Genomic DNA, 16,122 nt, shown 5'->3' with positions numbered 1-16,122 from the left:
TTTGATGAAGATCACTTTGATTAATTGTGATTCGAACTAGGTTGAAATTGAGTTTAAAAGTCATGTTCAAAGGCTGCCCTAAAATCTAAAAAAGTGATAATGTGTAATAATCTAAGAAATTTAATTGGTTAGCTATTAGTGGAAATTAGAATGAGTATTGAAGCTTTTGAAATTGTGTTTTCAGTGGAGAAGATGACTTTGGAGTAAAGGAAGAATTAAGGCAGAGTAAGGAGATTAAGATAAGGTTTGTGCACAACTTGAATTTCTCTTGTATTTTAAATTTGCAAATGCAACCAAATGTGAATTTACTTTGTCTTTAAGAATTGTTTACATTGTTTTGAGAAATATTTTGAATGTTTAAAAAGAATGTATTCTTGTGTTGAAAAGGCGGATGTTGGCCATTGAATTTACTGTAGCAAGAGGGTGGTCGGATTGAATGTGTTTTAGAAGTGCTTTGTGAAATTGATGTATTGCCAACCCCATATGTGTTGATTTGTGATGATTTGAAATATTTTTATTTGAATGGAAATTGCTTTAAATTGTTTTGAAATCACAGTTAGCATGGCAAACTTTAATTGCTTCCCTCATTAATAACGGTTAATGAGGTTGAGATTGATTATGTTACCTTCCCTTTCTAGCTTGCCAGTTGAGGTTGAGATCGGATGGGTGCACTCATATTTGCTAGCTAGTTTTACTTCCTCCATTAGTAACCGCTATTTGGGGTTGAGATAGCTTTGTCGTAGTATACAACATGGCATTGATCGTAAAATTTTATGTCATGGCTTAAACCGTATGATGTTAGCAACACAAATTATTTTAATTGTTTTAATAAATGTGCTATGAAAATAAATGATTTATGAATAACGATTTGCTGATATTTAAAAAAAATATTATTGTTTTCATATTTCATGGAAATTTGAACATCTTGAATACTTTACCATGGTTTGATAAATTATGTTTTATGATGATTTTATAAATTGATAGTTGTGCACCACTAAGTTATATACTCAGCGATAGCTATTTTTATACTGTCGCAAATAGAGGAAAAGATAAGATAGTTGAGTGAGAGCAATAGAAGTTGTACTTCTTTGATAAGTAGGGTATAATTTTTGGGTTATCCTTGTGTATTTTGTTTAGATGTAAATAATATCTATATGTATGTAAGAATATTTAAGCAGTTGTACAAACAATAATGTAATATTATTTTATTGACTTCAAATGAATGTAAATTTATAAAGATTTATTCCTTTTAATTGTGAATGAAGAAAAGTCTTGACTTATGCGGATTTGATAAACTTGTGATATATATATATATATATTTATTATTAAAAGTTTTAAACTTTTTGGTTACTTGAAATTTTAGCCGTCACCACGCCGAATTTTCGTAAAATCTCTTTAAACTTTAAAAATAAATCTTTAATGTATTAAATCTTTTATCACCAAGTTTAATTAAAAAAATAAAAATTGGAAATTATTTAAAATCTCTTGTAGTATGTTTAATGGATTATCAGTAGACGGAGTTTGGTAATTCATTAGACATATTACGGGATCATGTCATATCTTATGAAAGGATAAGGTGTGATAGTGAAGCAGTTAATACTCCTCGTGAGTTGCCTCCTAAAAATAGAAAATCACATAAAATAGTGGTTGAGCTCCTTGGTATAGATGAGATCAGCTCAGAAGTGAATCCTATCGAAATCCCTTCTCTTTTGACAAAGTATCACATCCCAAATGAGCTATTCGAGGCTAAAGCTTACGGCGATCACATCTGTACTGATCACCACTTTGAAGGGGGAGATCACGTGATCATCTATGAAGAATAATTAAACATTGGACTATAGTTCCTATTTGATCCATTCTACATTCGGGTACTTCAATACTACTAGTTGTCGATCATTCAACTCCACCCAAACTCTTGGAGACTATTGGTTAGCTTTCATGCCATGTGTAGATCTAAACACCTATTAGCTACAGATAAAGTGTTTGCCAGCCTTTCCCGCTTAAATACCAAAAAGAGCAAGGAGGCCAAGAAGAATGATGAATTCTGCTTTTTCCAATCCTAGCCAAATTATCAGTTGTTCATTGATCTACCCTCTTCCTTAAAGAATTAGAAAGGAAGATTTTTCATTCGTCAAAGTAAAGAACGAACTAGCTAGGAGGGAATTCCATCTCAACCTTACTAAAGACATTTCTGTGGCTGAACTTAAGGATTAAGGAAAAAATAAGTGTTTCAAAATAGCCAATGTTGTGAAAGCCAAACTAAATTGGTGGTTCGGTACCTATATGGCTAGGATGGATGCAGTCCTAGAATTAGTTGACTTTAGTCCTTCTAGTGGTATTCCTTTAACTTCTTCCCTTCAAACTATAATACTTACTAACTACTTTATCTGTGCAAGTATGGCATGCAATAAAAAATTAGAGACCGCTTGACTCATTAAGGAACTAAAAAGAAAAAAAGCAATTAAACTAGCTCAAGCATCGACAGCTAAGAAAAGCCATCCTGAAGACCCTCCTACCACTAGTGTACCAACTGTCCACAACCTAGTGGGCTCACCACCTAGTCTGACCCAATCAACCAATGAACCAGCTAGGCTAACCTCTTTTTCTAAACGTGTGAATGGTGGTAATGTGCCGGTCTCTCTTGGTAACCTCTTTTTCTAAACGTGTGAATGGTGGTAATGTGTCAATCTCTCTTGGTTCACAAATTTTGGCCTGGTCTATTTAAGAGATCGATCAGTGAAAAATAATAAAGATTTTGCTTGGGCACTGAGTAGTTTGGTCTACTTATCAAAAGACCAAAAACGATTAGAGAAAGAAAGCCTGGAAGACTTGATGCTCTACTCCAACAGCTAAAAATTAGAGGCACTTACCATCGATCATATGGCTTGGGAGAAGATATGTCATCTCAAGGGCTCCTACTAGCAAATGGGTCAAGAAAACATAGTGCCAAAGACCTACTTGTCAGCTCAAAGTAATCAACTGGAGGTGCTCTCCAACAACCTTTAATCCTCTGAAGCTACCATCTAAAAACTTCAAAAGGAGCTGGAGGTGGAAAAAATGTCTTCAAAAGCAGAAAAGAAGAAAATCATTGAACTAGAAGATCACCTAAAAACTACTAAGCTTGAAGCAAATTAGTGAGTGGCCACGGCTATATAGATGCTAATAGCGATCTCCTCAAGAAGCTAGTCAAAAGGTATTCCAACAAGAACTTCTCATGGATGGATGACCTAGCTCCAGACGAGAGTGAGGGTGAAGGTGGGGGGGAGGGGTACAGAACCCTTTTGTATCTGATCCTGTTGGGATTGAACACCCCGAAACCTAATATTCATACTTTCTAATTAAATGAATGAAGTATTTCATTTCAAAAAATTCAGCTGTCTTCTATTGTCTTTTCTTTAACTTTTTATTTGTCTAAGTTTAAAATGTGGTTCATAGATACCTAAACTGTAATATGTGCCTAACAATAATTGCTTCAAAAATTGTTTGAACATAAAAAAAATCTTTACTGCTACCTTAAAACTATTCAAGATTGTCCTAATATCCTTTTACTACTTTTAGGGCTAAAAGATCGCTTTCGTAACATAAATGAACTATCAATTGTCCCAATGCCACTTTAAGGCTTTAATCAGGCGAGAGATCACCTCAAACATTGCTTTTTAATGCTCATAGTTGGTCGTAGTGTTGACTATGGGAAAAAATTTTCCTTAAAGCCTTTTAAAGGTAGTAAGCGGGTGAGAGATCGCCTTTGTACCCTTTAGGGTCTCTAAATGGGTGAAAAGTCACTTGGATACTGCTCAAGGTTATTAGGTGTGCTAGAAATCACCTTTGTGCCCTTTAGGGTCTTTCAATGGGTGAGGAGTCACCTGGATACCGCTTTAGGGTATTAAGTGGGTGAAGGATCGCCTTAATGCCCCTTAGGGTCTTTAGATGGGCGAAAAGTCACCTGGGTACCTCTTTAAGGCATTTGTGGGCAACAGATCGCCTTTAGTGAATAGTTATATCATATAGGTAGAAGTCTTCATTGATAAAATTTGCGTAAGTTACAAATATTCCATGCCCATAGTGGATCACCACCACTAGGGTACATGATCTTGTAAGATCCCAGGAGGATGATTTTAGATATGACATACAGACCTTCCCAATTGCTATCGAACTTGTCAGCCTCGACTACTCCTCTTAAGACATCTGCTCTTTTCATAACTAGATCTCCAACTATAAAAGATTAATGTTTCACATTTTGGTTATACTTCCAAGCCATCTTTTGTCTGCACTCGACCATTCAGATCTAAACACATTCCCATAGGACTTTAGCTTGGTCCAGATTAAACCAAAGATCATCCTCATTTGTAGTGACCTTTCTTAATCCAAGCACTAAGCACGGTGATTTTTGTAGGAATAATAGTTCTGAAACATATACCAAAGAGAATGGTGTCTCCCTTGTTACCGTCCTGGGAGTAGTTCAGTATGCCCAAAAAATGTGTGGCAACTCATCTAGCTACCTTCTATTGGCTTTGTCCAACCTCTTCTTTAAACCATTGAAAATGGTACTATTAGTGACCTCTATCATCCCATTGGTTTGGGGATGATAAGTGGAGGCAAACCCAAGATCGATGCCCCAGTCCAAACAAAAAGACCTAAACTTACAACTTCCAAACTGAGTGCCGTTATAAATAATAATCAATTTAGGATTGCCAAATTTACAGAAAATGTTCTACTTAACAAAGATGATCGCCTTATTAGCGATGATAAGCTTCATAGCTTTTGCCTCAGCTCATTTAGTGAAATCATCAATGGCTATAATGATGTACTGTCTAGACCCTAAAGCCTTGGGAAATGGACCAAGGATGTTGATTTCCCACAAATAAAATGGCCATGGACTCCCAATAGCTAATAAGCTCTCAGCTAGAATGTGGGGAATAAAATGATGTTCCTGACATTTTCGATATCTTTAAACTAATTCCTTTGTGCCATCCACCATTGAAGGCTAAAAATATCCTTATCGAAGAGCTTTTTTGGCGATAGTCTGACCACCTTCATGACTACCACACAAACCTTCATGAATATCAATCAAGATCACCATCCCTTCCTCAGGAGTTATACATTTCAACTAAGGTCGTAAAAAGGTCCTTCTATAAAGCCATCCATATAAGATACCATAACTAGAAGATTTTTGCACTATCTTTTTAGCCTCAAGAGGATCATTAGGAAATATGCCTTCATCAATATAACAAAAAATTGGGATCATCTAAGTGGTTCTGATGTGAACCAATAATGCTTCTTCTTGATCAATAATTAGAATGGTGATCTCCTCTAAAGGTATTGGCTAGGTCAAGTGTTGCTCACCTAAGGCTGCCATTTTGGCCCATGCATCAGCTTCACTATTTTCTGACCTTGGAATTTACAGAATGGTCACCTTACCTGAATTAGATTAGATATCCTGCATATACTTTTGAATTCTTGCCTCATATTTGCCAATTTTGATTTTTTAACTTGGAAATTGCCCTGATAATGATTAACAACCAATTGTGAGTCACAAAAAATAGTGATGTTAAGAAGCCTTACCTTCCTCATAATGCAAAGTTCCATAAAAAATGCTTTGTATTCTACCACATTACTTGTAGTTTAGAAGATTAACCGAGCCACATAATGGAGTTTATTGTAAGTCCTTTCTAGCACTATGTTGATCCTTGCTCCTATCGATCTTATGACTCCATTGACCCAAACCTTCCATTCTTCCCTTGCCTCTTTCTGTTCCTGTATTATGGCATCATTTTTGCAATGAAATCAACTAATTCCTGATCATTGAACATTGTCCTCAAGACATATCTAATGTTATAGGCACCCAATATCACTGACCATGTAGCTAAATGTCTTGATGTCTCTGGGCAATGTAATATCTTCCACAATTGATAATTGGTTCGAACTTTAATGGTATGTGATTTGAAATATGGTCTCAACTTAGTTAACGCCGATAGTATCACAAAAGCAAGCTTCTCCAATGCTAGATAGTTGAGCTTTGCCACCTTTAACACCTGACTGGTGTAATAGATTGGCCTCTTCTCACCATCTTGAAGGAACGGAAGCGTGAAAAACACAAGTTTATACCATTGAATTCAAAAATTTTCACCTAGGGTCACATGCATCATGCAAGATTTATTTTTATCTATTTGATTTCAATGATAAACAACATATTAAAACTCTTTTAATATGTTTTTGGATCTGTATTTTCCATTTAAGATTTTAAAATTAATCAGACTAATTTTAGAATTCTAGATTAAATCAAGAACGATTACACTAACCTCTTGATGCACTGCAGCGTGTCTGTGCCTTTGAGATTCGTCTTCAGGACACCAGATGTTGTCCCTCTAGCTTGTCCACACCAAGAACACCTATGGCAGCTCTTGAACAGCTTCTAAAGCTTTTTCTATTAATTAGAAATTGAAGTTCTGCCTTTTAAGATATTAAAGATGTAAACAGGACACTAGAAACAATTTCTAGTGTTCTTAATTCAAGAGATTGATGGCTAATCTCTTTGAATTGATGAGAGATGAAGAAGAATAGATGGAGAGCCTCAAAATGGCGTGACAAAGGAGGAGCGGTTGCTAGTTGCTTTTCTTTTTTTATAACAATACTTATATAGCTAGGTTAACACATTAAACCCTTGCCACATGTCACCCTTTGATTAGCTCTAGGTTTAAGTGACCCAATCACATTGTGCCAAGTGTCAAACCTATATTTAATCTTAATATTAATCATCTTACATGATTAAAAACATTTGGCAAGCTTATGTGTAATCCCATGTGTCACCATCTCATGGTGCCACGTGTCACACTGTGAAATGACCAAAATGCCCCTGTGTCTTAATTTTGAGTTGTCAACCCAAAATAATTATTTCTCTTCTTCTAATCAATTTATATCAAATATAAATTAATTAATTAATCTCTATTAATTAATTTTTTATTAATTAAATTCATATTTAAACACTTTAAACATAAATTTAACTTATACTACACATCCAATAATCTAGATTTGATTTCAAGTCATGCTAGGGACTTTACAATCTAATTGCAAACTAAACCTATTTAATTAATCAATTAAACTCTTTAATTAATTAATTAAATCATATTTAATTAGGTTATAACTTGTGTATGTGTATGACTTACTAGGCTCATCACTAATTGGCAATGAGACATGATATCAACTCTTAATATCATCAGAACTCTTTCTTACCATAAATGATTTCTCTAAATCATTTTATGCACCTCATAGACCATAGTTAACACCTAGCATAGCATGCCATGGCCACCCAATTAGTAATAAGGTTTACCTTAAATAAACCTATAATCATATGTTACCATGCACTAGAATCTCTCTGTTACAAAATCCCAATTCAAGCTGGAGTCATGGTTTATGTCAAACTCCATTTGCTATGAATATTATGTTCTCTTTTAATTCCAGTTCTTGATTAAAAAGATTTTTCTCATCAGAAACTCTTTTCTGAATAAATCTATCTGTCCTGGCCAGGAACTTGAAACATCAAGAACAATTAAATGAACATAGGATTTTATCTCTATTTACTTAGAGGAACAGATTCCATCTTGATCAACACCTACCTCCATATATAACTAGTAGGAGCCAACACATGCCCATATACCCATACATAGTACAAGTATGAAAGCAGTATCAAACTCAAACCACCTATATACAAGATAACTGTGCTATCTCAGGTCTAAAGATTATATGCACTGATATGATTTATGGCAATACATTGACAAGAGTAAACTCCATGTGCTTGTCATAAGTGTCACTGGTTCGGCCTACTTATCATTTATAAGTGCCTATCATGTTTGTCATATGGCATGAGACTCACCATTCCATCTTATTTATATCTCATATAAATAACTTGGTAACAAACATGAATACAATCTTTCTAGATAAGTCATGTCCTTATTATGAAGTATCCTCGATTGTGAACCTATTTATGATACTTTGTACTAGAAATACTGTCACTCATATTCTTAACAACTTAAGAATATAATTTCTAACAAAATATCAATAGATCTTTTCTATTACACATAAATATATTATGTAAACGGAAAAGTAGAAATGCCTTTTATTAATAAAATATATACATGATACATACTAAATGATATACTCTAGGGCATACTACTAACACATCTTTCTCCCAAACTAAAACTAAACTAATTATTTCTTCAACAACTGCAAGATACAAAAATAAGACTTCACCTAGCTTGGGCAAGTCAAGAAGAGATGGGTTAGTGAGAAAATCTTTTAACTAATCGAAAGCTACCTGGTAATCATCACTGCATTTGAAATGCCTTCTTGCTTTTAGGGCTTGATAGAAGGGCAAACATTTTCGAGTTGAACAAGACATAAACCGACCTAGAGCTATTACTCGGCAATTTAAATTTTGAACTTCTTTAATATCCCAAGGTGGTTTCATGTCCATGATCACTTTAATCTTTTCTGGATTAGCCTCAATCCCCCTTTCCAATACCATGTACCCTAAAAATTTTCTTACCTTGACTCCAGTACACTTATCTGAGTTTAACTTCATGCCTACTTTGTCCAAGATGTCAAAAGCTTTTGCAATGTCCTTTGCATGGTCCTCTGTTCTTCTGCTTTTAATGATCATGTTATCCACGTACACTTCCACCATCTTTCCAATCAATCCCTCAAACATTTTGCTCACTAAACACTGGTAAGTGGCTCCTACATTTTTCAATCCAAATGGCATTACCTTATAGCAATATACCCCTAAATCAATGATAAAAGCAGTCTTCTCCTCATCCTTTAGGTTTATCTTAATTTGATGATACCCTGAAATAGGATCCACTGGGGAACAAACCACATGCCCATTAGTTGAATCCACCAGCCGATCTATTATAGGCAAAGGATAATGATCCTTAGGGCAAGCCTAATTAAGGTCAGTAAAATCAATGCACATTTGCCACTTGCCATTAGCCTTCTTAACCAATACCACGTTAGCTAGCCAAGTAGGATATTTAACCTCCCTAATCAACTCGGCTTTCAACAATTTGTTTACCTCATCCATTACCACCTGCTACCTATCAGAAGCAATCCGCCTCTTCTTTTGTTGAACCGGTTTAAAGGTCAAATCTACATTCAAACTATGCATCATCACTAAAGGATAAAATCCCTTTCCTTATTCTAGACTCCTGGTAAAGGTATCCACACGCTCCTTTAAGACCTTGATGACTGCCTCCCTATCCAATTCCTTAAAAGTGGTTCTGATCTTGATTTTTTTTTTTTTTGGAAAACAACTATACATTCTCAACCTCATTAGCTGGTTTTAGTGAAATATGGGACTCTAGCGTTTCTAGGAGGTTAATAGGAAAAGTAGTTCTGGTGGCCACTCTAGCAGACCACTTGTACTACTCTTGAGCTGACTGTTGACTCCCTCAATCTACAGCAACTCCTCTTTGCAAGTAACTTCATGTGGAAGCAATCCATGTTAATCAAGATTCCATTAATATTTAAATAGATTTTCCCAATATTACATTATAAGATAATGGATGTTGACAAATACAAACTCAATATAAATGTTCCTTCGAAAGTTACTATCACCTAACCCTACAGTGAGGTTAACCATTCCTGCCACCGAGACTGTTTTATCTCCTAATCTGACCAAAGGATAACCCACTTTGGTGAGATCCTTCCTTTATAAGCTAAAGCTTTTCATATGCATCATGAGTGATCAGATTGATTGAACTACCAATATCTACTAGAGTTCTCCTATCAATATACCTATTTAACAAAATATTCACCACCAGAATGAAGATGTTTTACCTGCTCATAGTCCTCTGCACTGAATGTGATTAGCTTCAAAAATAAAGATTCTCTTTCTAATGGGAGAACTTTTAACCTGTCACTATTGTCCACCGGTATCTTTCCTCGATATTTGCAATCATCAGGCCCTCTAGCAATGACATTGATGGTGCTTACAAGTTCCTCCTCATTAACTTGTTTGATTCCTTATTTGCCAAACTCTCTTCCTGCCTACTCCCTGAACGATTATCTCTAGCAAACTTTGTCAAACTCCCATCTCTAATCAACTGTTTGATCTCATCTTTCAGTTGTCTACACTCATTAATGGTATGACCATGATCATCAAGAAAATGACAATACTTAGACTGATCTCTTCTTCCAGCACTATCGGGCTTGAGCTTTCTTGGCCACTTAATATCTTGACCCATCTTTTGGATCCACATGACCACCTTCGCCATAAACTCATTGAGGGGTGTGTAAGTTCGGTAGCATTCTTTCCCTTGCTCAGAATCACAATCTTGATTATAAGATTGCTTATCACCACGTAGCTCCTTTTCTCACACCTCTTATCGTTATCTTGTGAAGATTACCTCTCTTCCCACAAGGTAGTCCGTTCATCATCAAATTTGATATACTTCTGAGCTCGCTCCATTAACTACTGATAATCTCACATAGAATTTTTAATTAGGGAGTCAACAAATTTCACATTTTTGGCCCCCTTTTTTATTACTTTACATTGCTGCTTCATGATTTAGATTCTCGATCTAAATGGCCTCAGCATTAAACCTAGAGATATAATCACGAAGGGATTCTCCTTTCATTTGCCAAACTTTCCTGAGGTTGAAAGATAACTTTCTTAGTGAATATTATTGACAAACTTGTCCCAAAATGAACTTGCTAGCTAATTAAAACTTTCAATCGATCCCATCGAAAGTCGTTGATACCATTTCTAGGTGAGCCCTATTAAGGTGATCAAAAAAACCTGCACAAAATATAGTTATTAGCATTTTGTAACAACATAATAGTACAAAAATTAGCAAGGTGACTTCTAGAGTCAGTGGTGCCATCATATTTATCTAGAATTGGCAACTTAAACTTAGGTGGAAAAATTTCAGCTAATATTGCCTCATAAAGGGGAGATCCATCACCCATGCCAAAATCATCATCATTGGAATGTTTTTGGTATTTCTTAATTGCCTTGGCAATCTTTTGACTCGATGCAGTATCCTCACTATTAGATTCCTCCTCCTTGGAATATTCCCATTTTGACTTATCCCTGTGGCCTCCAGATTTGTCCTACTGAGGATGACCCCCAGGAAGTATAGGAAGCACTATTGGTGGAGAAAGAGGAGAAGGTGGTACTGGAGTCATTAGTGCACTTCCCCTATTAGATTGCTTATATTCTCTTCTTAGGAGTGCCAACATTGTCTCCATCTCTTTAATTTTTAAGAACATAGGATCTTGAGATGAATTTTCATTTCCTCTTACCAGAGCTTCGTGATTATGGACCACTATGGGAGCTTCTCCATTCTAGGTCTAGGTTCCCACATTATCGACCTTGGCCTCTGAACCTGCTCTCCCAGAATGCATGCCTATCTTAGCCATTAGAAATCAAAAACCTGATTAATGAAATACAACAAACCTAAGAAAATATACAGCAAAAAAAAATTGAAAACGGGGAATTAGCCAGAAATAAATGGTGTGTTTCCTATAGACGATGCCACTGATGTTGCCTGAGGTTTTCAGGTCAGCTAGTGATCAGAATATTGCCTGTAATCAAGAAAAATGTGAGGTCAGTGGCCTGAGTTGGGCCACTCCAATGCTCAAGTCAGTAGATGCTAAAGGGAGCAAATACCAACAAATAAGAAAGATTAAAGTATGTACCTTGAATATTGGTGTGAATTGTATTTATAGAGTAGAAGATAATTCCTTTTCCGCCTTAATCAGGATTTTGCCAACTCATACCAACTCAATTCCCCCATTCTTTATGGAGGTGTTAACTAACATGTCCTATATTTCAGGCTATAACATAGGACATGCCTTCATTATGCATCTATCTCTTACCCGATCACTTCTTTCTTGTACAAACACATACATGCTCTTTAACTGAATAACCATCCTATTCTAGACTTACTGTAATCAATCCGAATACTTCTTGAACTGTCCAAACTCCTGATGCCTTATTCGAACAATGCCTGAACACTTGATGCTTTATCCTAGTTTGGATTTAAAGATCTGAACCCCTTTCCATTTGGATCGGATTTTTAGCCATACTATAGCAGGGACATTGCTAGTTGGCTCCAACAGCATTGAAATGCCAAATCCAAGAAGGACAGCAACAAAAACTCTTCTATTTCCTATTTCAAGCTTGTTGTTTCATTAAAGTGGACGAAATCAACTATATTTGAAGCAATGAGGGACTATATGAGTGGTTGCTGCTACCTCAAGTCAAATAAAATCACTAGGAATGAATGAAATTCTCACTAGAGACTACTAGATTTTGGAGAGCAGTTGTGGCTCTTCTCGCTCCTTCTCATGTACTATTTTGATAATAAAATGGTGACTGGTTTCTTCAAGCATCGTGCTGCTATTAGAGATGAAAAGGTGTTGGTAAGGATGGGATTTGGCCAGAAATTGAATGGTTGGGCAATTGCTGTAACCTATCTCTTTCCTTCAATTCTTAGGGCTGTTGGGTTAAGAGAAAAAAATTGCAAGATGGGTTTACAAGGCTAGAGCTATTGTAATTGAAAGGAATTAATAAGGTGGAGAATTTAGCTGAAATTTTATTAGTTTTAATTTTGGTCATGGCTGCTGCAATTGCCTCTCTTCCCTTCCTTTCAAATGTCGATTCTTCTTCCTATCTACCCTTTTCCATTCTTTTTTTTTTTTATATAACTCCATTTCCTATTTCTTTTCTTCTATACATGTTTCTAGAGTATTCCCGAATAACCAAAAATCTTTTCTTTTCTATTCTATTATTATTATCATTATAAAGCAGGGTATGACACAAGCCTTTGGAAGGACTGCTCAAATGCAATGTTGATGCTAAGATTCACTAGGATGAAATCCGCTCTTCCTATGCTATTATTTTACGTGATTCTAATGGTTACTTTATGTTGGGTTTAAAAGGTTTTCAAGGTGCCATTTATGTTCCTAATTTAGTTGAAACTCTTGCTCTTAGAGAACCTTCTTTGATTGAAAAAATAATGTTGATATTGAGATGGATGCTAAGGCTATGGTGAATGCTATTCATTCTATTCAGGATGATTGGTATGAGTTTGGACAATTATTTGTGATTGTAAACACCTTTTATCTCAAGGGTCTGATTGGACCTTAACTTGGATTGGAGACAACCTAATGTAACATCTCATTCTTTGACTAGGGTAGCTACATTTCATACTAATCTCACCTTTTGATCTGAGTCTGCAAGCTCTTTATATAATATTCTTCTGCTTGATGTTATTCCAAGTCTTTTTTTCATTTAACATTTTGGTTCTATGTTAAGTGTATTAGAAAGGCATACTGGTTTGGGTTTAGTTTTAATCTGATACCTTAAATTTTTCCTGAATTTTATTAATAAAGTTATAATTAAAAAAAAAAAAAAAAGCTAGAACAAACAAAAATCATACTTGTTATCATCTTACAATACATCAGTAGATAATATTAATTACAATAGATGGCCTGGACTTCTGATTACTCTATTTCTGAGATGACGTCCAACTCTTGGTGAGGCCGTCTTCCCGGTATTCTAGAGTTCATTCTTGTAGGAACTGCAGAAAAAGGATTAGGAGGTATTGGTAGATTATCTTCTTCCCCTTCCAGCATATGAACAACTACATTCATGGAGGGGCGATCTGCTGGGTTCCATTGAATGCACTGGAGTCCCACAATTGCAAGTTTCTTTGCAATTTTATCATCTCCCTCTTCCTCAATCTCAAACCTAAGGTCTTCCCCTTTTTCCAAAAGATTGTAAATCCATTCTGGAAAGTATATTTCCTCATCATTTCCCTCTGTTACATGAGTAATTTTCCTTCCTCCAACAATTTCTAACACTAGAACTCCAAAGCTATAAACATCTGACTTGTAGGAAACATTCCGAAAGTTCCTTGAGATCAATTCAGGCGCCATATAGCCAGCAGTACCTCTAGCTGTTTTAATGGACACTGCACTTTGATCCTTAGAACAGAACTTGGCCATGCCAAAATCAGAGATTTTCGGGCTGAAGTTGTGGTCAAGTAAGATGTTATGGGGCTTGATATCAAAGTGGAGGATTCTCCGTTCGCACCCCTGATGAAGATATTCAATCCCTTTAGCTATGCCAAGAGCAATATCTTGCAGCCTTTTCCAGCCGAGGAAATGGCTCTTGGAGTCAGCCGAAGATACGAATTTTTGTAATGAATTTGGCAAATACTCATAGACTAGAGCTCTTATAAACCCATCAGCACAGAATCCAATCAAACGAATCACATTGACATGGTGGATTTTGCCTATTGCTTCCACTTCATTGACGAACTCCTCTCCATTTCCTTTGGAGTTGTTGAGGACCTTCACAGCTACCAGGATTTCATCAGATAGCTTTCCTCTGAACACAGTTCCGTAAGCTCCTTGGCCCAATTCATCCTTGAATTGGTTTGTCATCCTCTTAATAACGGCATAGGAATATCTAGCAGGCTTGAAAGATTTGTAGTCATCCAAAAATTTCTCAATCTTGGACTGATATTCTCTTTCTATTCTGTTGAATCTATGTCTGCGGTAGAATAGAATGGCTGCTACTACAAGAAAAATTGAACCCAGGACTGTCCCTGTATGTATAATACATTCTTAGTCAAGAAAACCCATCTTCCAGATAACCATAAAACCGCATGTAAAATTGGAAATACAAAGACGGCTAACCTGTTGCTATGAACTTTATTGCGGACCCTGCAAAAAGAAAAGGGCATTTTTAGATTTCCATGTTCTGTACTTGTTAGCAAGTTCATAATACCCAAGTTCCCAACAATATTGCGGGGATTGACAGTGGAATTTTAGTGGGCAATACATATCCAAAGATAGGATGAGAGTTAACAGATCGATGAACAGAAAACAACATACCTTTAGTTGGTTTGATTATGCCGTAGCATTCTGTTTCAGATCCAGTGGCATTGCTCTTCAATCTGCAGTACTTGCCTTTTGCTTCACAATAACTACATTCTGGATAGTACCATTTCAAAGGAAGAAAACTTTCCAGAGAATAGAAACCATATTCTGCAAGTATTGAAATGTTATGTAGCTTGGAGCAAGACAGCAACGGGACCAAGTCTTGAAAAGAAGCATGAGAAGAAATGGCGTAGACATGATAGCGAGGGTCACTTAGGCAAGAGACTGGCCGGAGAGAATAATGTTCTTTTTGTGAAGAGCAATTAAATAAGTTATAACTATAGTAAAGTTCATCCATAAAAAAGAAGGGAGAAATATCAGAGAGATTGGAGTTAAAAAGAAGCCGTCTTGGAAGGCAAAATCCATCTAAATAACTTGCATAAATCACTTGAAACTCGTAATCAATTGCTTGCACCAAGAGCTTCCATGAATTTGGCAGCTCCAGAACAGTATGGCTCTTCTCCGAGCAAGATAAATCAAACCCAGCTGCAGGATAGCTACAGTGGAGTGGTTGCCTGCCTTTGATTCGGAACGGAAATCGGACAGGTGGGCCTTGCATCCCACACGATGATGTACTGCAATGATCATTAAGGCCTACAGCATGGTGAACGAAGAAAATGGACAAGAGAAACAAGCACGCTACCATTGGTATATCTATTCTTCTCTCTTTCTACAATCTACACTGCAAATGGATAAAGGTTTTGTTATACATAATCCAGATGGACTCTTTAACATAAAAAGCTGTGGATAATAGCGATAGCTCTTAACATAAATTTATTCTTCTCCTCCGAAATGGATTGTTGCCTTTGAACCAGTGTAAACCAACTCAATCGAGACGCCAAATGTGAAACTGAAAGTTTTGTATCCAAATCTATATATATATAGGCAAATTATAGAGTACATCATGTACTCACATGAAAATAGTGCATCTTATACTCACATAAAGATAGTTACACGATAAAAATAGAAAGATAAAACTTAATGTTGTATTATTAAAGATGCACAAACACCGAGTGCACTTAATAATTTATCATCTATATAAATATAATAAAATTAGCCTTTTAAATAAATTTGAGAGATAAATCTCTTAAGAATTCTGAATTTATACAAATTTTAAAATTAATTTAAATAATAATAATATATTTAAAATTAATTTAAAAAATAAAAGATATTTTA

At 35.7% G+C, this 16,122-nt stretch overlaps 1 protein-coding gene across 1 annotated transcript; it reads right to left on the bottom strand.

Annotated features, from left to right (window-relative positions):
* Positions 1-13,418: 13,418 nt before the first annotated feature.
* LOC110670090 (rust resistance kinase Lr10-like) lies at positions 13,419-15,805 on the bottom strand. The gene is made up of 3 exons (XM_021832030.2): positions 14,902-15,805; positions 14,704-14,730; positions 13,419-14,612 (listed from the first exon to the last, which is right to left on the bottom strand). The coding sequence occupies exons 1-3, from the start codon at positions 15,590-15,592 to the stop codon at positions 13,504-13,506; spliced, it is 1,827 nt and encodes a 608-aa protein (XP_021687722.2). The 5' UTR covers positions 15,593-15,805; the 3' UTR covers positions 13,419-13,503.
* Between the last annotated feature and the right edge of the window lie 317 nt (positions 15,806-16,122).

This window comes from Hevea brasiliensis, chromosome 1, assembly GCF_030052815.1.
Source record: "Hevea brasiliensis isolate MT/VB/25A 57/8 chromosome 1, ASM3005281v1, whole genome shotgun sequence".
In the NCBI taxonomy this organism is placed as follows: domain Eukaryota; kingdom Viridiplantae; phylum Streptophyta; class Magnoliopsida; order Malpighiales; family Euphorbiaceae; genus Hevea; species Hevea brasiliensis.
The sequence above is the reverse complement of the archived record's forward strand: the minus strand, read 5'-3'. Positions and strand labels throughout refer to the sequence as shown.